Raw genomic sequence first — 24,997 nt, 5'->3', positions numbered from 1 at the left:
GAAGTACAATAAAATATTAAAAAAAAAAAAAAAAGATGATTAATTTGAGTACAGATTAGTATTAACAAAATTCAAAGGTAGATATTAGGTGAAGCTGACAAGACTAGGTAAGGCAACAAAGAAAAGCAGTAAGCCTGTCCTCTCTATTTCTATTTTAGCTAAAGAACCAACAGCTTCAACTCTGTGTGTGGTACTGGGGAATGTGCAGGATGAAACAGAAAAACATTCCTTGATCAGCTAAGTGTTTCTCACATTCTCAACAGATATGCCATAATATTTCCAATTTATTATAGTAAAAAAAACCATGCAGAAATTTTAAAGATAGAACTTTTTACAGTATACCATGCAAGCGTAATCTTGCTAAACAGAATTTTATGTCATTACTATTAGCACTATCATTTACTATCTAAATTAGAAAGGCTGGCCTGCACAAGTATATCACTTAGAGTCAAATAAATAAGCTATTTACATTCACATTTATAGAAAGTTCAACAATACTTTTAGAATCACTGTAAGTCAATCAGGTACACCTTACATAGTTTCAAACTACAGGGTTTCCAAGAATAAAACCTACATATATAATTCTACATATAAGTCATATCAACGTTAAACTATCAAAGTGAAAGAATATATTAAAAAATAAATAATTCACTCATTCATTCACGAAACATTTACAAAATTTGTACAAAGTGGTAGATACTGCACCAGGCCCTGAAAATACAGTTATCAGTAAAGACAGTATTTTCAAGGAATTGAGTCCAATAGGGAATAAAAATAAACAATTTTGTGTGACAGGGGCTTTATTAAAAAGTTAAAAGCCAGGGACAACATGCTGGAAGGACATCTTGCAAATCAACATGTAAGAGACTAATATAACAAGAAAAAATGATACGTACAAGCAATTCACACACACACATACACACACACAAATTATACAACTGACTAAAAAATATTCAATAGTATTCAATGACAGAATCAAGGAAAGACAAATTCAAACAATAAAACATTTCTCACTATTTTTTTTCCAAAACAATAAAGGTATATTAGTATTCAGGGTTGGTGTGAGTAAACAGGCACTGATGCATATAGCTAGTAGGACAATGATTAGCATGACCTCTCTTTAGGATAATCTGGTAAAATACATCAAAAGCTTTTGAAATGTGTCTTTTTCCAAGTCCAAGTCATTACAAGAAAAGAAAACTACAGATCAATATCCATCATGAAAGAAGCAAAAATCCTTAACAGAATATTAGCAAATAGAATCCGCATTACAGACAATGGAAAACTAAGAGGGGTTTATCACAGGAATTAAAGTTTGGTTCGACATTAGAAAAATCAATCAATGCACCTTAATGGGCTAAGTAAGAACAACCACACGATCACCTCAATAGTTGCAGAAAGGGCACCTTACAAAATTCACCATCCATTTACGATAAAAACACTAAACCACCTAGGAATAGAATGGAACTTTCTCAATCACATAATCAGTTTCTCATAATCACTCATTCACATCTGCAAAAAACCTACAGCTAACATCAGATGTAATGATAAAAGTCTGGATGCATCCATATCCTTAAGGCAAAAATGTCTGCTCTTCCCATTGCTAGCCAACACTGTGCTAGCAATCCTAGCCAGTGTAGTAAGGCAAGAAAACAAAATAAAATGCATACAAATTGGAAAGAAAGAAATGAAACCATCCCTATTCGCAAATAACATAATCATCTACAGAGAAAACCCCAAAAAATCTACAAAAAAGGTGCCAGAACTAATAGGCAAATTTAGAAAAGACAGGTATACAAAGTCAATTGTATTTCTACATAACGGCAACAAACAATTGGAGATTGACATTTTAAAAATACCATATCTAATAACATTGAAAAACACGAAATACTAAGTGATTAATCTAACAAAATATGTGCAAGATGTGTACTTAAAATTACAAAACATTACTAGAAGCAACCTAAGTACATACAATGAAATATCAGAACACTCAATATTGTTAAGATACCAATTCTCCCAAAATTGATGCAATACATTTTTAATGAAAACACTAGCAGAGTTTTTGTACAAATTAACTAGCTGATTCAAAATTTTATATGGATATGCAACGGTCCAAACATAGACAAAACAATGTTTGTAATATAAAGTTAAAGGACTCATACTATCTGATTTAAGATTTACTATAAAGCTGTCTTTATCAACACAAGTATTATTACTGAAAGGATAGACATGTAGAACAGAATTAAGACCAGAAACAGACACACACACACACACACACACACACATATATGGTCAATGGCTTTTCAAAGAGTCAAGGTAATTCAATGGAAAAAAGTATAGTTTTTTCAACAAATGGTGCTGGATTAATTAAACATCCGTACGTAAAAAAAATAAATAAATTAACCTCAACTCTTACCCATCATCACATATAAAAACTGACTTGAAATGAATTCTGGTACTAAGTGTAAGTGCTAAAACTATAAAACTTCTAGTAGAAATTCTTTGTGATCTTGGGCTCCCCAAATATTTACCAGATATGACAAAAAATATACAAACTATAAAACAAAAATTAATAAATCAGACCTCAGCAAATTTTAAAACTTCTGCTCTTTGAAAGACACTGTTAAGAAAATATAAAGACAAGGCACGGACTGGGAGAAAATATTTGCAAAATATGCATATGATAAGGAACTTGTATCTAGAACATATAAAAAAATTTTAACACTCAATAATAAGAAGACAAGCAACACAATTTAAGAAGGGGGAGGAGGTAATGATTTGAACAGGCATTTCATTAAAGAAGATACATGGATGGCAAAAAGCATTTAAGAGATGTTCAATATCATTAGACATCAGGGTAATGCAAATTAAAACTACAATGAGATACTGCATCATACTTACTAAAAAATCCATTGCTGTTGAGTCAATTCCAACTATAGCAACTGTATATGACAGAGCAGAACTGCCCCACAGGGTCTCCAAGGCTGTAAATCTTTATGGAAGCAGACTGCCACACCTTTCTCCCATGGCACAGCTGGTGGATTTGAACTGCCAACCTTTCAGTTAGCAGCCAGGTGCTTAACCACTGCACCACCTAGTAGAATGGCTAAAATTGAAAAGACTGACCATACCAAGCACTGGCAAGGAGGTAAAACAACTGGAACTCCTACACATAGCTGGCAAGAACATAAAATGGAATCGCCAAATTGGAAAAGAATTGGGTAGTTTCTTATAAAGTTAAACGTATACTTACCATACATCCCAACAACCCCACTCCTAGATACGCAACCAAGAGAAATGAAAAACATGTTCACACAAAGACCTGTATATGGATGTTTATAGTGGCTTTCTTCACAGTCACCAAAAACCAGAAATAACCCAATACCTATTAAAAAAAAAACTGTGGTACATCCATACAATGAAATACTTACTACTCAATAATTGAGAGGAACAAACTACAAATACATCCAACAACATTTTGCTAAGTGAAAGAAGCCAGATACAAAAAGCTATATACTATATAAATACGTGTACATGTCATTATGAAAAATGCAAAATTATAAGGACTAAAATCAGATTGGTGGTTGCCAGAGGTTTAGGGTAGGGGGAAGTTATTGGCTGAAAAGGGGATGACAAAATACTTTGGGGTGATGGAACTGTTCTATTTCTTGACTGTAGTGGTGATTACACAACAGCATACATTTACCAAAATTCATCATACTGTACACTTTAAAAAAGTTAAGTTTACACCATGTCAGTTATATCTCAATTAAACTAACTTTTTTTAAATAGCTAAAAAGATGTGAACAATCTGTGTTATTACAAAATTATATGATCATTCTTTCATTATCTTAACTTCAATTTGTCATTCACATCATTCTTAGAAAATGGTATATAAAATTTTTTTTAATAAATTGACTAAACAGTTTAAAACAAAAGCTAATTTCTGGTCCTTGTTTCACTTGGCAAAATGAGATTTAACTGTGGACTTAAAATGGCTAAATTTGAAGTAGGTAAGAAAGTATAGGATTATTGGTCAAGAGCATGGACACTGAAGTCAGAATACCTAGGTTCAAATCACACCTTTGCCACTAACTAGTTTGTGCACTCACTATTTTATCATCTGTGCCTTGGTTATTTTCCTAACTTTTAAATAAGATAATAAGGTTTGCAAGGCTTCTTCCTACCTAATAGGGTTTCTTCAAGGGCAGAATGAGATAATATTTAGAAAATGTTTAATGAAGTAGCTTTAATATATAAATGCTCAATAAGTATATTCACTACTTTTTTTTTAGTACTATTTAGTTGCTTAAAGAAACACCTTTTCAAGTTTCACAGCTTAAAATTTAATATGTATTTCATACTGTGTGTCTTAGAATTTTATTTATTAGAGTATCTTTATACAAATAACGCACACCTTTTATGTTTGTTTGCCAACCACACCCTTCCACTGCAAGGTATTTTCAGAAGCGCTGCTATGTCAATTTTTTTTTACAGCAACATGTAAAAAAAATTGGGATAGTGGTGCTTATGAAAATACCTCATGGAGGGAGGGTATGGGCAAACAAACATAGAAGGTGTGCATTATTTGCATAAAAATACAGTAAATGCTGTGTAAAGAATAAGAGCTGGGCTTCAATTTTCATTCAATTATCTTTAAAGAAATGGTCAAGAATAAAGGCATACAAAGTAGAAAGGAGCACAGAAGAGAAGGAGGAGAAACACATTTACGGTGTACCTACAAATATCCCAGAAAACAAACGCTTTATCAAGACTCTCTCTTTTGTTCCTCCTAGCAGGTACTTACTAGAGAAACAAAAGACCTACATGTAATCTTTTAATAAACCTTCACAAGTGCCCTTTAAAAAGAAGCACTTGCTTTCTATCTTAGATACTGGCTTGGTTCCCAAAAGCAAATGTCTCATTAACAGTAAAATTCATAGTTACAGAGATTAAATTATTGTAAGGAACATTTGTAATGATTTAAATCAGAACGCAGTATGTTGAGAATCACAATGAAAGATCCTCATGCCATAAACCATGGAACCCCATCACCTTCCTTAATGTTATGATCATGACTTCAGCTACTTTTAAAACAGAGCACCAGAAAACCAAGAAATGAGAAGATTAAAGTTTTCAACTCCCTAGAGGTCCCAAAGTTATAAAAAATATGAGAACAGTCTAGCACCTATTCTGTGTTTAAATATGGTGGGTGGTTGGGTAGTTCATTGAAAAGAAAGTCACTCTATAACTTTCTCCTAGTTCATACTTCCCCATAGTTCCCAAAAAGCAACAACTAGCACACAGTAGAAAGAAGTGACAAATAACAGAAGACCCTCCGTTGGGAGGAAACTTACCTGTAATGCTTTGTTCTCTTTAAGGTCCAACCCAAACACATTGTGCCGCTTCACCTTAAAGAAATCAGCATCAGGTTCATCGTCCTCCTCAACTCTGTCCATGAAACGCATAGGAACTTCCTTGATCTTCTGTGTCTCACTGGTGTCAGAAACAGTTTGAGAACCTTTCGATTTTCCCACTTTCTCTCCTATTTCTTCTTCATCTTCCTTCTCTTCTTCCTCTTCTTCATCACTACTACCATTAGCCAGTCTGTATTCTGTCTCTTCTGATCTTTTCCCACCTTTCTGAAGGATGGACATTTTCTCACTGAAATAGGCTCTAAATACTTCTACTTCATCATTGGTCAGGGAGGGAGCCCTTGGTTCAATTACTTTCTTGACTTGGCTCATTAACAAGTCTTCGGTGGGTTGTTTCTGCATTTTCTGAAGAAATCTTACTCGTGGTGCCACAGCAAGACCAAGGGACCTGACATGTAGGAAAAACAAAAATAATTATCTCATTACACTGATGGTTATTTTTTTCTCAAAAGTGGAGATCTATCTTTAAAGCTATTTTAAAGAAAATGTCCCTCTGAGATACAACTCAATCCTAACAGGCTAGAAGACCCAAAAGGCAAGCAAAAAAAAAAAAAAAAAAAAAAAACTGAATACTTGTGAGAAAACATTTGGAGATAATCTCATTCTTCTTTAAGGGGTAACATGGTATGAACTAAAGAACATTAAGCCAGAAACAAGATGACAATGGTTCAAGTACTAGACCTGTCAACTTCCAGTTTGACTCTCTCAACCTCACCTTCCTCATAACATGGGGTACTAATACCTGCCAGATTTACCTCACAGTTGTAAAGGTCAGGTTAACTAACTACACTATATGAATTCACGTTGTAAAATATAAGTAGTTAATAAACTGGAAGAGGCAGGGCCATGGAACGACAACACAGTTCTCTGCAAAAAATGAACAGAAGTATCATCATCCCCTCTTCTGAAACAGAGAATAGGACACAATCATTACTACAAAAAGAAAGGATTGTTGTAAAGCAGAGATGACAGAAAGAAGGAAGGAAAGAAATAGATGGATTCTGATAGAATGGGGAAAAAATGTCAAACAGAACCCAAATTTGTAAAAAGTCCAGACTTACTGAACCAGTTGAGACTAGAAGACCTTCTGAGACTATCACCCTGAGATAACCTTTAAACTTGGAATTGAAACTACTCCTGGAAGTCGGCTAAATAACAGATTGGCTTATAAAATAAAGAGTATCACTCGTGAGTACTATGCTCCTTTAAAAAATCACCTATATAAGACCAAACAGTCACTATTTACTCCAAAGCGAAGAAGAGAAGGTAAGGAGGGCAGGGAAACTAGATTAATAGAAAAGAAACAACCAGAACACAAATAACGAGAATGTTAACATACTGTGGAAAATGTAACAATTGTTACTGAACAATTTGTATAGAATTGTTAAATGGGTACCTAATTTGCTGTGTTAACTTTCATCAAAAACATAATAAAATATTATTTAAAAAAAAAAGAAATCTCCTTTTCCCCTTTTGAGATTCACTTAAAGGTCAAGTCTTTACTAGCTTGACTGAAAGCTAACAGCTTTCACTGTTCTCACTGGTGGACTGGAAATAGAATCCTCAAGCAAGGTCTTCTCTAAGAATCTCTAGCAATGGGCCTTCAAATATAAACAGTGAAACTTACTGAAGTCTGCTGCAACAAAACCAAAAAAAACAAACCCACTGCCTTCAGTCAATTCCGACTCAGAGTTGCAACAAAAACCCATTGCCATTGGGTCAGTTCCAACTCCTAGCGACCCTACAGGATAGAGCAGAACTGACCCATAGGGTTTCCAAGGAGTGGCTGGTGGATACGAGCCACGGACCTTTCGGTTAGCATCTGAGCTCTTAACCACTGCACCACCAGCACGCCTAGCTTCAACAAAATGTCCCCTAAACATGGCCCTGCAGTGTAAAAGACCGATGCCTCTCCTGCTTTCTAAAATCCCAGACAACTCTATCAGAAAACCAGAGAACTTCACACAGAACATAAAATATCAACTAATGACCTGAACTATGGATCATATTCAGAAATGGTGAAACTACAGACTGGTATATAAATGACGTGGGGTGGGGGGAGAGAAGAGCATTATCCATGGCATGTGATTTTCCATCTATTACCTAAATGGAAAGTCAGGGGCCTTACTCTCTTATTTTAAGGGTTCTAAAATGTTACAAATGACAAATCATCTGTTATACTAAACGTACAATCTAACCTAAAGAATGGAAAACAACAGCTGACCCAGATACAAGTCACTCAAATTCCTGGAGAGCAGAAATCTGCCTTTAAGTATATATTTCCTCACTGCCTAAGAAATTTCATGCTGACATTCAAAGTATGATTAACCTCAAGGGTGCTTCTGCAGGATTTTGTCAATGTGTTCCCCACAGGTAGGATCCAAAGAAAAATGAACACTCCTCCTTCATAGCTGAAAAAGTTAAAATGAAGAAAGAAAGAAAAACTTCCTCAAATACTAGGCCAAAATAAGAACAATAATTCCAATTCATACAATAGCAACCTCCGTTACTAAACAGGGACATCTTGCCACGATAACTGTGAGTAGCTGGAAGAAACAAGTTAGAAAGAACGTTCAAGCAATAAGCAGTATGAGAATTGCAATCTAAAATAGGAGAAAAACTGCTGAAGAAACGTGCATCCATAGAATGTCTAGGGTAATCCAGTGTCTCAGAAAACAAGAAAAGGACTACAAAGACTACACAGACATTTAAAGATTTCAAAGGACGTTTATCAGTTTCTTTCCATATCCTTTAAGATGAAACTATAGGAAAATGCCTATGTAACTTTAAGGAATTTATACTTCCAAGAAACATCCTTCTGACAAGAACTTAACACTCAACTAGTCTTCTACAGAGTTTATAGAATCTTTTTCTCGACAGGGCTTGAACAGATTCTTTTAAGGTAAATGTTTGGTGACAGTATTTTTTTTTATTTTTTTTATTGTACTTCAGGTGAAGACTTACAGAACAAGTAGTTTCTCATGAAACAGTAGTACACATATTGTTTTATGACATTGGTTAACAACCCCACAACATGTCAACACTCTAACTTCTCAACCTTTTTTTTTTTTGGTGAAAATACACATAGCCAAAGATACACCATTTCAAAAATTTCTACATGCACAGTTCAGTGACATTGACTACGCTCTTCCAATTGTGCTGTTATTCTCACTTAAGATGAAGGCTTACAGAACAAAATAGTTTCTCATTTAACAGTTACTACACATGTTGCCCTATGACAATGGTTAACAATCTCACAACACATCAACAATATCCTTACTCAACCCTGGGTTCCCTATTGGTGACAGTATTTTAAACTAGGACTCTAGGAGAACAAGGTTTAAAACAAATTCCCTCTGACTCTGAGGATTTTCAATTACAACTATACTCTGAATACTTACAGGGCATATTCAGATAGAGGCAACTTGCTCACATCAAATACTTCTTTATCCTTCATCAGATACACTGAACGTATGTAGGAGACAAAACACTACAAAGTAAGAGTTTTAAATGTACGATATGTAATAATAACAATGGAAAATTAATTTAAACCAACATAAAAAAAAAAGTTAACCAAAGGGATAGATTCAATGGTAATGAATAAAATCACAAAACATTTTGGCCTATCTCCATCCAACATAATTTTAAAAAAAGAAAGCCTAATGTTTAGAAGTATAGTATTAGAAAAGTCTAAAATGTGGCTTCATCAAGCCAACTCGATACAGAATATCATCTTCCCTAAAAGCTATTCTAGAAGTTAGTATCATTCAGTTGTAATAAGGAACAATGGAAGAAACAGTTTGGAATAAACAATTTGGGATCTACTATGACTGCCGTATACTAGCTGAGTAAGTTTATTGTTTCTCTAAATTCAGTTTCCCCATCTATAAATCAGTGACAATAATATCACCTTCTACATAGAATATTATGAGAATTAAATGAGAAAATGCATGTAGAATACCTAGCACACCTTCTGGAATACAGTAAGTACCAATAAATGTTAGTTATTATTGATGATAATTATTACTATAATAGTCAGAGCTTAAGTTTTCCAACAAAGCTTTACTGTATTAAATAAGGCTTAATAAAATCATGACAGGAAATAGTTCATTTTTAAAGCTTTTCCTTTTTTATTATGATTTCTAGAAATTCATCATCAATTTACAGTATGTTTCTTCCATGTGTGTCTAAATAAAACAAAAACACAAAACCTATCTGTATATCAGAGCTACACAAACCAAAAAGTAAGTGTCGTCCTGATCCTTTGTCAGTGTGTAAACCAGACAGGTAACAATGATGAGACACATCTACATTCTTATTTCTTTATTTTTAAATGCATTTGTGTAAAGTACATGTTAATTCTCATCCCATATTTACTAAACCTCACATTCTCTCCAACTTAATACTAATCCCTTAAACCCAACTAATCTTGAAAATACTTTATCTCTATAAGCTTCAAAAACAATGAATAGCACCAGTTCAAGGGTAAAATTTTTTCCCCTACGATTGTCCACAAGAAATCACCCCAGTTGCTTGTTTTTGTTCTATCCAGATTATAATCAAAAGCTAGAAAATCACTTCTATGAAACTAAATAGCTTGCTGCTGCTAGCAATGCAGTTAGCCATTCTGCTAAACCATGCGTGACATCTAGTAAATCACGTTTATTTCAATGTGCTGTTCTATCATCTTTGTTCTGGAAGGCTCATTGGCTGTACGCACAAACCAGTGAAACAACACCCTTCCAATGTTTCATATTTCCTGATTCATGACTGAATGACCTCCTAGGTGTGAGTAAATCATAATACATCAGAATTCATGTATTTTTTAAAAATCTTCATGCCATTTCCAAACTTCTAAAACATAACTCCTAACTTTAAGTATGTGTGCTAGACAAAACATGCACATACTGAAAAATGTGTGCACAAAGAAAATACATTAAAAAAGAAAAAGAAAAAAACTTGCTTAAAGGCCCTATTCATTGTGTTTTAGGTAGAGACCGCATATTTAAGTCCAATTTACATAGTCCATCATTTTGGTCTTGGTGGTTTTGTTATATTTCAGAAATAACTTCTCCTGATGTAGCATGGTAATTCTCAGAAAGTCAGACCTAGATCTGAATCTCAGGTTGGCCCTTAATAACTATGTGACCCTGGACAAGTTTTTTAATGGTTTCAAGCTACCATTTACTCCTCTGTAAAACTGAGACAATACCACCTGCATCACAGATTACAAGAGGGATAAAATAACACAATGCACGTAAAATGGTCAAGTAATACCGTCACGATTAAGACAGGGCCTGGCACATAGTAAACACTCAGATTTTACCTGCATCATTAATACTATTATTTCAAGCACAGTTATGACAACTTGATAAAATATAAAATAAGCCAGCAAAAAATAAAACATTTTCCCTTTAAATAAAACTTACTTCTTTGCTGAGAATACCCAGTTTCAAAACTGTAACATAAAAGACTGACTATTGACTGTTTTTCTGCTCCACCTACTTAGGATGCCCTTTCCATATCTCCTCTTTATTTTCTTCCTCCTATTTCCTCTACCTGTGAAATAGAATCCAACCTCTGAATTTCTACTCTCTAGCTCATTGCTGATGTGTTACAGGAGATGCAAAGATCTCATAACAATATAAGGCAGTAAGAGAGTGATAAAAATGAAGAGCTTCAAAACAGAGATTCAAATATTTGTTGATTCAAAGACTGGATAGCTATAAGCACAATGCAAAATAATTTTACATAATCGTTTTCCAAAGAATCTACTGCTGAACAGTCTAAGAACTAAAAAGTACATTTAACTTGTTAACACTTCTTCATGTTATTTACTAATCAAGAGGACTACTAAGCCCAGAAAAGAAATTTGAGACATTAAGTCATATTTTTAGACAGAAATCTCATTCCTGAGAATAATTTAGAAAGAACTCTATGCTTTCTAGAAATTTAACCTACTATGGAAAAATATTAATCTTATTGTCAAGAAAGTGCAGAGATGAAAAGTTGATACCTTCATTGAATGTATGAGAAACCAGACCACTGTGCATCTAAAAATCATCCTTTCTGTCTCTGACAAGATTACAGAGAAGAACAGACATTTTCCCAGGTTACTCTAAGAAATACATATTTTTAGAAAATTAAAGAATAGGCTAAGCGTGCCTATCTGAACATTACACTGGATATCTGAAGCATGACCATGAAACCTAGAAACAGCAGAAAAGATGGAATTTAACTTTATTACATGCTCCACTGCAATGAAGGCATCCAATTCAAGGACTTACCCTTTGTGCTCTTTCTTTTAAATCTTTATCTTGGGCTAAAAACGATTCCATTTTTTTCTGGACATCTATAAGTTTTTCTGGATTGATTCTTTGTAACAAAAGTAAAATAAAGGTTAAACTAAGACATCTCAATTTTAGAAAAGTGCTATGTACTATTTTTAATTTCTATTTTCCTCAGTATTATTTTTAAATGGATGACATTACTTCTCACTTACGAACCAGATTAGACTGAAATTACACTGGACATAAATTTAACTCTCTTGCATCTTATGCATAATACAGATAAAAAGAAATGGATGATCATTTTCTCTAAAGAAACACCCCATGCTGAGTGAGTGAAAGATACTTGAGATAAACACTGCAATTAGCATTAGTCACTTCCTAAGTCTATAAAGATGAAAAACAGCCTCCTGAGAAAGTTAGGTAGTCAATGAAACGGAATAAATGAAAAGTAATGTCATTTTGTAGATATTGCCATTTTCAGTTAAATTTCACAAAATCGTTCTCATATAATAAACAAGAGGTCAGGAGAAATAAATAGTGCTTTCTCCATCTAGAAATTAGGTATAATATAACAGAAATGTTAAACTCTGCCCAGGGAGGCTACTAGAAAGAAGAAAATGCTTAAAAGGGACTAGGTTTCACAAAAGCAACCCCATTTGTTTCCCTGATTTTAGACTGAACTAACTACCTTGTCCCTGCAATGCTGGGGTGATGGTGGGTGTCTTAGTTATCTAGTGCTGCTATAACAGAAATTCCACAAGTGGATGGCTTTAACGAAGAGATATTTATTCTCTCACAGTCTAGGAGGCTAGAAGTCCAAATTCAGGGTGCCAGCTCCGGCAGAAGTCTTCTCTCTCTGTCGGCTCTGGGGAAAGGTCCTTGTCATCAATCTTCCCCTTTTCTAGGGGCTTCTCAGCACAGGGACCCCAGATCCAAAGGACAAGCACTCCTGGCTCTTGTTTCTTGGTAGTAATGAGGTCCCCCTGTCTCTCTGCATGCTTTTCTCTTTTATATCTCAAAAGAGATTGACTCAAGATACAACCTAATCCTGTAGATTTGAGTCCTGCCTCATGAACGTAACTGCCTCTAATCCTGCCTCATTAACATCATAGAGGTAGGATTTACAACACCCAGGAAAATCATATCAGATGACAAAATGGTGGACGATCACACAATACTGAGAATCTTGGCCTAGCCAAGTTGACACACATTTTTGGGGGACACAATTCAATCCATAACAGTGAGGCGGTGGTTTTCACAGTTTTATTACAGAAAATTTCAAAATATACAAAGGTAGAAAACATTCACTCAGCTTCAATAATTATCAACTTCATGGCCAATCCTATTTCATCTACACCCTCACCCACTCCTCTTTCCACCTCACCACCACCCCTCACAATATTTTGAAGCAAATCAAGCCAATGTATTTTAAGGGCCCCAATACAAGAGAGATTCTAACCGATTGTGCTGATGCTCAATCTATGCATCTTAATAACAGGAGACCATAATCTCGGAAATGGACAATCCTAAAAATAATTTTATTCAAGAGGTTTAATCCTTCCAACCATCAATGCTTCCTGAAACTAACCAGTTTTCCTTTTCATCTCTTATTTTCTCCACGAGCAGTCTTCTAGAAAAGTTGTTTAAAATAATGGTCACAAACGAGACAGCAGAATGGATTAAAGGGAGGAGAGCATTAGGTGTCCATAATTAAGCATAATAATTCCATGTCCTCATTTTCCTAACAATAACACAAAGAGTTCTTACTTGATTTCCTTCACAGGCACTTTCTTCTGCAGAAGCTGCTGCACCATCCCTTTCTCTTCTGAGGGAAGCAAAATTAATAAAGCTTCACCACCTTCTTTGTACCTAAAACAAAACGTTTTCCAGATCAATGCAATCTGCATTTAAAATTGTACAGTTTGATGGATAGGTAACAAGGAAGCAAGTTCACCTAATTAGTAAATATTAGGAATATCATTTTCTTTAAATATTCTATGCCAACAAAAAACCAGGGCTGAGTAACTTATGTCAAATCTTCATCACTCGTGAAGTTGCCTTGAGTTGGAACCAATCTGATAGCAACTAACAACAACTTTTATAATTCCTAGGGACTTTTAGGTAGTGCCACAGAAGAGCTAGATCCTAAGAAACAAATCAATTAAAAAGCAATTCTTACATAGTTCTCTACTTATAGCAAGGGAACAGCTTCTCATTCAAGCCACTAGAGGACTGTAATAAAATTAGTCATTTAGTAAATATGGCACCCAATATATCAAAGAAATCATCTTCCTAGGGATTTTACTTATACTTTGGGAATAAAATTATTCAGATGGCATCAGTTTTAAGAAAATGGATCCCTGCTCAGGTAAAAAGCTGGCCTCCAATCCACGCACTTCTTTTGCTGGTGTTGTTATTGTTAAGAATATACACAGCAAAGCATACTCCAATTCAACAGTTTCTACATGAACAACTGAGTGACAATGATTACATGCTTCGAGTTGCATAACCATTCTCACCCTCCTTTTCCAAGTTGTTCCTGCCCTGTTAACATAAATTCACTGCCCCCTAAGGTTCCTATCTAATCTTTCGAATTGCTATTGTCAATTTGATCCCATATACATAGTTCTTGAAAGAGCATAATGCTCAATGCAGACACTTTTACTAGTTAAGCTAAACTACTGTTTGTTTTAAAGAAGATTTCAGGGGATATTTTTGGTTAAACATTTAAAGTTTAAAGATCATCGCAGGGCAATATTTTGAGGGGTTCATCCAGCTTCTATGCTCCAGAAAGTCTGGATTTCATGAAAATTTGAAATTTTCTTCTGCATTTTACCCCTTTTGATCAGGATTCGTCTATAGAACCTTTGATCAAAATGTTCAGTAATGTAGTCGGGCACCATCCAGTTCTTTTAGTCTCACGGCAAAGGAGGCAGTTAGTTGTTCATGGAGTCAATTAACCACACATTCCATTTCCTCCTCCTATTCCTGACTCTCCTTCTTCTTCTGTTGCTCCAGGCAAACAGAGACCAATTGTTGGGCTTTGGATGGCCATTTGCAAGCTTTTAAGAACTGATGAACTATGCAAAGAACTCCTCACTTGTGTTGTTGTATACTATTGAGTCAATTCTAACTCATAGCGATCCTATAGGACAGAGTAGAACTGCCCCACAGGACTTCCTAGGCTAAAATCTTTACGGGAGCAGATCACCAAGCCTGTTCTCCTGTGGAGCCACTGGTGAGTTTGAACCATCAGTCTTTCAGTTAGCAGCCAAGCACTTAACCATTGTGTATCCAGGACTCCTTTCCCTCACCTATTAAATCTTATTTCATGCTGCACCTTCAGAAACATGTACTTCAGTGGCAGCAATGCATATATAGTTACTTAAGCTTCTTGTGCTACTTGCATGCAGAGATCCTTGATACTTTAGTATCCGCTACTACTTACAAGCAGTAAAATAGAGAATGGAAATGGATGTTTGGGGAAATTTTTTAAAGAAAGTAATCTAATCAAAGCACTCTCTTCAGGGTTCGCACTATAAAACATGAACAGAAAATTCTTATAAATAACCAAATAACCAACTAGTTACTGAAAAACTTTGTGCCTGGCATAAACAGCAAAAAACATCAAGGAAGAGAAGATGAATAGTCCTGTCTTCAGTGAGCTAGTTAGAACAGATAAACCTACACAAAAGCAAGAGAAGTTGGAGATTCATGGTAACAGTCACAGAATAGTAAAGTAAGTGGCAAGAGACAACCACAAATTTAGAAACAGACAGTGCTGATGGTTGCACACCATGGTAAATGTAATTAATGTCACTGAACTGTACACATAAGGAGCCCTGCTGGCTCAGTGGTTAAGCACTTGGCTGCTTACCAAAAGGTCAGAGATTTGAAATTACCAGCCGCTCCGTGGAAGAAAGATGTGGCAGTCTGCTTTCATAAAGATTACAGCCTTGAAAACCCTATGGGGCAGCTCTACTCTGTCCTATAGGGTCGCTATGAGTCGGCATTGGCTCGACAGCCAATGGGTGGGAAATATACACATAAAAATGGTTGAAATGATAAATGTTATATATATTTTACCAAAATTTATTTTAATAAATAAATAAAACACATCAGTGATGGTCAGTAAATGCCACGAACTCAGAAGTGAAAAGAGTGCTCAGTATTAGAGAAAAACAAATATAAATAAGTCATAGCTAATAGAATTTGAGCTGAGCCTTGGTTATGAAGATGAACAGAAAAGAATAAGCAAAGGTATTCCAAAGAGGAGAATGGCATGAACATAGGACTGGAAACCAGAAAACACAAGGCAAGTTTAGGAGAGAGTGAACTAAAGGTAGGAGAAACTCAAGCAAAGCAACTCTACAACAGCAGATTAAGAGGAAAGATTGCAAGAAAGGTACATTTAGAGCCTATTTTAGGAAGATCTGAATACCTCTGTACAGAGTGAATATCACTGTATGTAAGGAGAACTCTGTCATCCAGTGCTAGAGGGGAAAATTAGCTGTGCTGACTTAGTGAGAGATCACAGTGTAGTGTACTGTACTCTGTTTTAAACATCAAAGAGTAATTTTTACCTTACATGTTGACTTTAAAACTCAACTCCTACACATAAGGTGAGACTCTAATTGAATTTACATAAGAAATATATACATATATATCCTTATGTATATATAATAACATGTAACCCGTTGCCGTCAAGCCAATTTCAACTCATACACAACAGAAAAGTATGAGAAACAAAACTTTTCTTCAAGTTCATTCATTTGCTCAAAAATTTCTTATTAAGGAGCAACTATAAATAAGGCACTGAAATAGACTGATACAACAGACATGGTCCTTGCTCTCACAAGTTCACAACTTATTAGGGACAGACATTAAATCCAATAATAATAGTGTTATGACTGTTACGGTAAATATACAGGAAGCTATGAGAACATAAGACAGAGAGGTCTAGTGAAGGTAGTCTAGGGGCCAAGGAAAACAGCCCTGAGGAAATGACATGTAGGCTGAACCTTAAAGAATAATTAGGAATCAGTCAAACACTGAGTCATGGATGGAAGGTTGAGTATTCCAGGTAGAAAAGGAAAGACAGCATATCTGAAGGCCCAGTGGACAAAGTTTTGTCCTCTTAATGCTTATTTGCTTTTTTCAAATTTCTCTAAATGCATATGTATTAAACAGGGGGAAAAAAGTATAATGAAGCTGAATATACATTTACTCCTTAACCTAAATATTTGTTTCATGGCTAAGAACTAGGACCAAGCCCACTCCTTACAGTATTTTAAAACAGAATAACGTGACTCAAAATTTTTCACCTTAATTTACTATGAAGAATATAAATTTAAAACATTCTCCCTAAGCAGTGTTACACTAAACCACCAATAAAGCCAGAAATTATTAGTATACAAGTATACAGAGTGATGAGGCAATACCTCAAGACAAGCTACCTGAGAGACATAACAACTCTGAAGCCCAAAGACCTCAACAAGGATAGGTTAAGGAAAGAGATCTAAGATGTTAGTTAATATGCCTCCTTCGCAAACCAAGGGACCACTTCACAGCTGCACTTACCAAAACACCCTCAAGTAAGCCAGACTCTTGAGGTGAAGGGAGTTTATCTTCTAAAGTGAAAAGGCTTATTTTGTGTGGTCCAAAGAGGAACAATTAGGAAGGAGAGAGAGCAGTGGGTTGAAGGGTAATCAACCCTTTTAGCATTCTATATCCAAATTCAGAAATGGCAAATGAAATAAGTAAATAAATACAAAACTACATAGGACATGAACTGTGGCAAAGGGGTAAAAGAGATCGAAAAAGACATCCACTGAATGAATTCTGATCTTCCAACTAACTCATAAGCAGGAATAAGAAGTCTAAACTAATCTACATCTATTTCACCTACTCTTTCACATACCCACAAAGAACTTACAAGAATGAGTCAGGATTAAAGTCACAAACAGGCCATACCCAAAACTTTTAGAATATATAGCTAACTGAATATATATATAAGGCTAGAAAAGGTTAAGACAGACTACAACAATTAAATTTAAAAGGTGGGGGAAACCCAAATGAAAATGGGGGAGAGGGGAGTATCCAAAATCAAATCTCACAAGACAATTATCTATTAAAAACAGCATCAATGGCCATTTTACCTATTTTTCATTATACACATCTTTTCCCAGAAACAACATAAAGCACAAATTATCTCCCACACACCAATGCCCAAAAAACTCCAGTAAGCTTTTATTCCAAGAATAAAAGCACTTTTAAAAGAAAGGCATAAGCACATTTCACATTTTTTTAATGCTTACAAGAATAAAGTCTACTTACCCATGAGCTAACTGTTAGGTTTCAAAAGCAATACCCAAGGCCTGAGGCTAAATATATGTATAAGGAGAAATAAATGTTCTTCATAAGACCTATATTTTAAAACTCCATAAATTTAGACAGATTATTTTAAAAGACATCCCAAGCATCATATAAAAAGTCCTGCGTCTGAAACAAGAAAATTTCATTTCCACCATCAGTATTAAAATCACTTTACATTTATGCAGCTCTTCAGAATTTACGAAGAACTTTATGCAACTCTTCAGAATTTATGAAGAACTTTATTTTACACTTATTTGCTTATCTTGAAAGCATACAACTAATGTTGTTGTTGTCAGGTGCCACTGAGTCAGTTCCAACTTATAGCAACCCTATGTATAACAGAACAAAAACTGCTCAGTCCTGTGTCAGCCTCACTATTGTTGCTATGTTTGAGCCCATTGTTGCAGCCACTGTGTCAATCCATCTCCTTGAGAATCTTCCTCTTCTTTGCTGATCCTCTACTTTACTAAGCATGACGTCCTTCTCCAAGGATTGGTCCCCCCGATAACATGTCAAAGTACGTGAGTCGAAGTCTTGCCATCCTTGTTTCTAAGGAGCATTCTGGCTGTTTCTTCCAAGACAGATTTGTTCGTTCTTCTGGCAGTCCATAGTATATTCAATATTCTTTGCCAACACCATAATTCAAAGGCATTGATTCTTCTTCGATCTTCCTTCTTCATTATCCAGCTTTCTCATGCATATGAGGTGACTGAAAATACCATGGCTTGGGTTAGGCACACCTTACTCCTCAAAGTGACATCTTTGTTTTCTAACACTTTAAAGAAGTCTTTTGCAACAGATTTGCCTAATGCAATACATCATTTGATTTCTTGACCGCTGCTTCCATGGGCATTGACTGTGGAGTCAAGTAAAATGAAATCCACCAACTGTCTGTCAGTTTGTCATACTGTGGTGCTTGTGTGTTACTGTGATGCTAGAGGCTATGCCACCAGTATTTCAAATACCAGTAGGGTCACCCATGGTGGACAGGTTTCAGCAGAGCTTCCAGACTAAGACAGACTAGAAAGAAGGACCTGGCGGTCTACTTCCGAAAAAACTGGCCAATGAAAACCTTATGAATAGCAGTGGAACACTGTCTGATACAGTGCTGGAAGATGAGCCCCTTAGCTTAGAAGGCACTCAAAATACGACTGGGAAAGAGCTGCCTCTTCAAAGTAGCGTTGACCTTAATGGTATGGCTGCAATAAAGCTTTCAGGACCTCTGTTTGCTGATGCAGCACGACTCAAACTGAGAAGAAACAGCTGCAAACATCCGTTAATAATCGGAACACGGAATGTACAAAGTATGAATCCAGGAAAATTAGAAGTCATCAAAAATGAAATGGAACACATAAACATCAATATCCTAGGCATTAATGAGCTGAAATGACTTGGCATTGGCCTTTTTGAATCAGACAACCATATGGCCTACTATGCCACCAATGATAAATTGAAAAGGAATAGCATCACATTCATCATCAAAAAGAACATTTCAAGATCTATTCTGAAGTACAACGTTGTCAGTGATAATATTCATATGTGTACAAGGAAGACCAGTTAATATGACTATTATTCAAATTTTCGCACCAACCACTAATACCAAAGTTGAAGAAACTAAAGGTTTTTACCAACTTCTGCAGTCTGAAATTGATCAAACATGCAATCAAGATGCATTGATAATTATGCAACTGATACAGAAAGCAAATTTTAAAAAATAATAAAGTTCCTGAGAGGTCAAGTAATTGGTCTAAAACCAGCTACTCTACATCAGACTACAGTCCAATCCACTAAAGTCCAACTTCTAATCCATTGCTTTTCAACTATACCAGGATATCCTCCAGAAACAAGCATTCTCAACAGATTATGATTGTTTAACTGATATCAGGAAGCTTATGTCCACATCCTGAATCTCACTAGTATCACCAGCTAATATAGGAGATCCAGACCATTGGCCTGGCTTCACATGGTAATTCTTTCATTGAAATAATCTTGAAACAAACTATCGCCAGAGAGAGAGAGAAAAAAAGCCATGCCATTCTAGTAATAATTCACCATCTACCCATGAACCATTAAATCCTTAACTACTCAGATTCAGATTCTCCAAAACATAAACTCCATTCCAGCTGAATCCTCTAGCTGTCAGTTAAACCTTGCTCATCCACAGCTGCAATGATCGTGGTACCATGATCTGGCAGTGTTCGCGGATGCCTAGCCGCCCTCAATTCTCTCAGCCTAGTTATTCAGGTTACAAACCAGGATACAAGAGTGTATTTAAAATAAATGCATTTTTTAGTTAAAATAATACACACGCATGTGTGAAAAAAATTTTTGTGGGTGGTGGGTTTTGGTTTATTTTCATTGTTTTTTCATTGCTGTCTAAAAGTTGTATATTGAATAAGCATTACTTTTGTAATAAAATAGTTATTTAAAAAAAAGTAAAGTTCAGCCAGGGAGTGGAGAGCCCCATAAAACCAAATGGGACTAATGAGGTACAGCAGTCCAGGGACAAGGGCCAGAAGGCAGAAGGGGACAGGAAAGCTGGTGATAGGGAACCGAAGGTTGAGTGAGGATAGTGTTGATGTGTTCTGAGGTTGTTAATCATTGTCATAGGGCAACATGTGTACTGTAAAATGAGAAACTATTTTGTTCTGTAAGCCTTCATCTAAAGTGAGAATAGCAGCACAATTGGAAGAGCGTAGTCAATGTCACTGAACTGTGCATGTAGAAATTTTTGAAATGGTGTATCTTTGGCTATGTGTATTTTCACCAAAAAAAAAAGGTTGAGAAGTTGGGTTGACATGTTGTGGGGTTGTTAACCAATGTCATAAAACAATATGTGTACTACTGTTTCATGAGAAACTATTTGTGCTGTAAGCCTTCACCTGAAGTACAATAAAAAAAAAAAGTAAAAAGACTGACACTATCTGACTTCAGGAAACCCTGGTGGCGTAGTGGTTAAGAGCTGCGGCTGCTAACCAAAAAGGTCAGCAATTCAAATCCACCAGCTGCTCCTTAGAAACTGTATGGGGCAGTTCTACTCTGTCCTACAGGGTCACTATGAGTCGCAATCGACTCGACAACAATGGGTTTGGTTTTCGGTTTTTGTTTCTCTGACTTTAGGAGCCCTGGTGGCGCAGCGGTTAAGAGCTTGGCTGCTAACTAAAAGGTTGGCAGTTTGAATTCACCAGTCACTCCTTGGAAATCCTATGGGGCAGTTCTACTCTGTCCTATAGGGTCGCCATGAGTTGGAATCAACTCGACGGCAACAACAGGTTTTTTGGATTTTTTTAATCTGACTTCAAGTCTCACTATAAAGTTACGATGATTAAGACGTGGTATTGACAAAGGAATAAACAAATAGATCAGTGGAACAGAACTGACAGCACAGAAATAAGACTCAGACTCACACAAATAAGAGTCAATTGATTTTTGACAAAGGAGCAAAGGCAATTCCATGGAGAAAGGATAGTCTTTTCAACAAACAGTTCTGGAACATATGGACATCCATATGCACAAAAAAAAAAAAGAATCTAGACACAAAACTTACATCTTTCACAAAAAATAACTCAAAACGGATCATAGACCTAAATGTAAGATACAAAACTATACAACCTCTAGAAGGTAACACAGGAGAATATCTAGGTGATCTTGGGTTTCGTAATGACTTTTTTGATCCAACACAGAAAGCACGATCCATAAAAGAAAAAACTGACAAGTTGGATGTCATTAAAATTGAAAACTTCTGTTCCGCCAAAGACCGTTATAAGAATGAAAAGATAAGCCACAAAAAGGGGGAGAACATTTGCAGAACACACATCTGATGAAGGACATGTATCCAAAATACACAAAGAAATCTTGAGAACTCAACACTAAGAAAACAACTCAATTACAAAATGGGCAAAAGATATGCACAGATACCTCACCAGAAAAGATATACAGATGGCAAATAAGTATATGAAAAAATGCTCAACATCATGTCATTAGGGAACTGTAAATCAAAACAACAATAAGATATCACTACACACCTATTAGAAAGGCTAACATCCAAAACACTAACACCACCAAACGCTGGCAAGGATATGGCGTAACAGGAACTCTCAGTCATTGCTGGTGGGACTGCAAAATGACACAGCCACTTTGGAAGACAGTCTGGTAGTTTCTTACACAGCTAAACACAGCCTTACCATACGATCCAGTAATCACATTCCTAGGTATTTACCCAATTGACACGAAAATGTATATCCACTTAAAAACCTGCACATGAATGTCTACAGCAGCTTTATTCATAATCCCCCAAAATTGGAAGCAAACAAGATGTCCTTCAACAGGTAAATGCATAAACGAACCATGGTACATTCATACAATGGAGTATTATTCAGTGATAAAAAGAAATGAGCTATCAACTCACAAAAGGACGTGGAGGAACTTTACATGCATTTTGCTCAATGAAAGAAGCCAATCTGAAAAAGCTACATACTGCATGATTCCACCTATACGGCATTCTGGATATAACAAAACTACAGGGAGAGTGAAAAGATCAGTGGTTGCCAGGGGCTCAGGGGGAGGGAGGAGGGATGAATAGTGAAATATGGGGCATTTTTAGGGCAGTGAAACTATTCTGTAGGATTCTGTAATGGTGGACACACGACAGTATGCATTTGGAGTGTACAATACAAACCGTGAACCCTAATGTAAACTATGGACTTTAGTTCACAATAATTTAACAATATTGGTTCATCAATTATAATAAATATACCACAGGAGGGAAAGGAGTATATGAGAACTCTGTACTTTCTTCACTATTTTTCAATAAACATAGAACTGCTCTAAGAAATAAAGTTTATATTAAAAAACCGAAAAACTTTATATTAAGCCTCTATCTTTTGTATCACTTCTACTTCATTTAACACTTTTAAAATAAAAATTTAACATTTTTACTTCATTTAAGTAATCAGAGTCCAACTATTCTGCTCCTACTACACAATGTAGGTACAAAGGAGAGGTTATCCTAATACTACCAGTATTTGTATTTCTTTATCCTGAATTATTAAATTTGAGGACATGTACTTCTAGTATCATTTGTATCTAAGAGCTGCTTAATAAATATTTGTTGAGTGAATGAACACAAACCAACCACTACAGGTTGTATAAGTACATAAAACACTACATTTGGATTCAAGTCCCAGTTTAATTAGCTGTATAACTTTAGACAAATGACATTATCTCTATATATTTTCATATTTATAAATATAATTTGAATTAGCTGATCTAAGTACCTTCTCGATCTAAAGTTCTACAACTGAGATTCTACTAACATATTTGTCATTGTTCACAACAAAAGTATAATCAAGAGGTGGAGAAATGAAGACAATTGTTGGTTACACACTTCTATTACATAGTCCTTTTCTCTTCTTCCCTCCTTGTATCTCCTTCTATTTTCCCTGTACTTCAGCCTTACCTGTGGCAATTATCCTCACAAATGTCATGTCACTGTGGAGAGAACAATGAAGTCAAGTCATTTAGATGCAGGAAGACAGCAATAAGGAATCAGAGCCCAACTGTTCTGGTCCTCCAGCACAATGTAGGTACAAAGGAGAGCTTATTCCAGGAAAACAGGTATCTCCAACTTACAGAATGTCTGAAGATTCTACACTAGATTTAAAAATGAAAACGCTAGAATGGGATACATTCTGGGAAAAAAAAAACATTATCTGCAGCCTGAGACCTCAGAAATAAGAGCAGAGATACCATGATAGGTTCAACAATTTGACAAATGAAGTTCACCGTAAAATAAATGGACAGAAATGCCTAGAAAGCTTCTAACAAACTGATTAAGGACAAGGATTTATGGCGTTCACATGGAAAGGGCAGAAATCATTAAACCCTACCAACTCTACTCCCAGAAAAGAATAAAAAATTTTACAGATAGTAGTAAAAAGAAAACTCAGGAAACAACTGACAGTTACAACTAAACCCATTTTAGAAGACAAGAAAATTAGATTTAGAGAGGTCCAAAGGTACTCAGCCAATCAGGCGACACAGCCCAATTAAAACTAAGTTTCCTGAGTTTTAAGGCAAGTGTTTGATCAACTATAGGACGTTTGTCTCTCATACTCCAAATAAACAAAGAAGGAACAAGCATATATTTTTAGTTCATCTTCATGACAGCATATGGTAGCAAATTTAAATAAAGACATCTACCTTCCTTCCCCAAGTACCTGGCTTTCATGCACTCTGGAAATCCTGCATGGGAGCAGCAACTACTAGAATTCATTAATAAGAACAGCTAGATTTTGGGCACACTGGCAAGAACATGAGTTTCAGAGTCAGAAAAACCTGAGTATAAATCCTGGCCCCAGTACCTACTGAACTGAGTAATCTTGGAAACATTTTACCTTAGAGTCTCTGAGATAGAGTTTCCTAACAAGAAAATCTCCTCCATAAGGCTGATTTAAGGGCCAAACAAGTTCATTCATTTATTCACTCAACAAATATTTACTGAATATTAGGAAGTAAATGGTTAGGTAGAAATCCATTTTTCCCCTGTACAGGTACCTGTGGCAAATTAGGGTACAGGATGCCTTGAAGGGAAGAAAAAGTAATAAGGTCAAATCTCCTTGTAAACATGCTACTGACAGACCTCCTGGGAAATAAACATGGTACTTGCTGCATAAGAGCCTTATCTATGAAATGTTTTTAACAGGATATACCAGGTTTGTTTACAATCTATGGCTTCCTGGTGCTACATAATTGCATATACAAATGGCCCATATGTTTAAGTGACATTCTGCACACATCACTTAAAGACTTCTATGTTGGTCTGGAGCAGAGCACATCCAGTTGTGGCAATGGCTGTAATGGAAGTCTCAGACCTCTCCCTGCTTCACCTATACCTTG

General features: G+C 35.7%; 1 protein-coding gene across 1 annotated transcript in view; it reads right to left on the bottom strand.

Annotated features, from left to right (window-relative positions):
- DDX10 (DEAD-box helicase 10) overlaps nt 1-24,997 on the bottom strand; it is a 305,324-nt gene that overhangs the window by 238,700 nt on the left and 41,627 nt on the right. The window contains exons 10-13 of the mRNA XM_004382479.2: nt 13,493-13,594; nt 11,723-11,810; nt 8,837-8,925; nt 5,358-5,823 (exon numbers count right to left, since the gene is read on the bottom strand). Coding sequence (XP_004382536.2) covers nt 5,358-5,823; nt 8,837-8,925; nt 11,723-11,810; nt 13,493-13,594 — 745 coding nt within the window. The remainder of the gene's footprint in view (nt 1-5,357; nt 5,824-8,836; nt 8,926-11,722; nt 11,811-13,492; nt 13,595-24,997) is intronic.

This window comes from Trichechus manatus, unplaced genomic scaffold, assembly GCF_000243295.1.
Source record: "Trichechus manatus latirostris isolate Lorelei unplaced genomic scaffold, TriManLat1.0 scaffold00094, whole genome shotgun sequence".
Lineage (NCBI taxonomy): Eukaryota > Metazoa > Chordata > Mammalia > Sirenia > Trichechidae > Trichechus > Trichechus manatus.
This window is presented reverse-complemented; position numbering and strand designations above follow the sequence as displayed.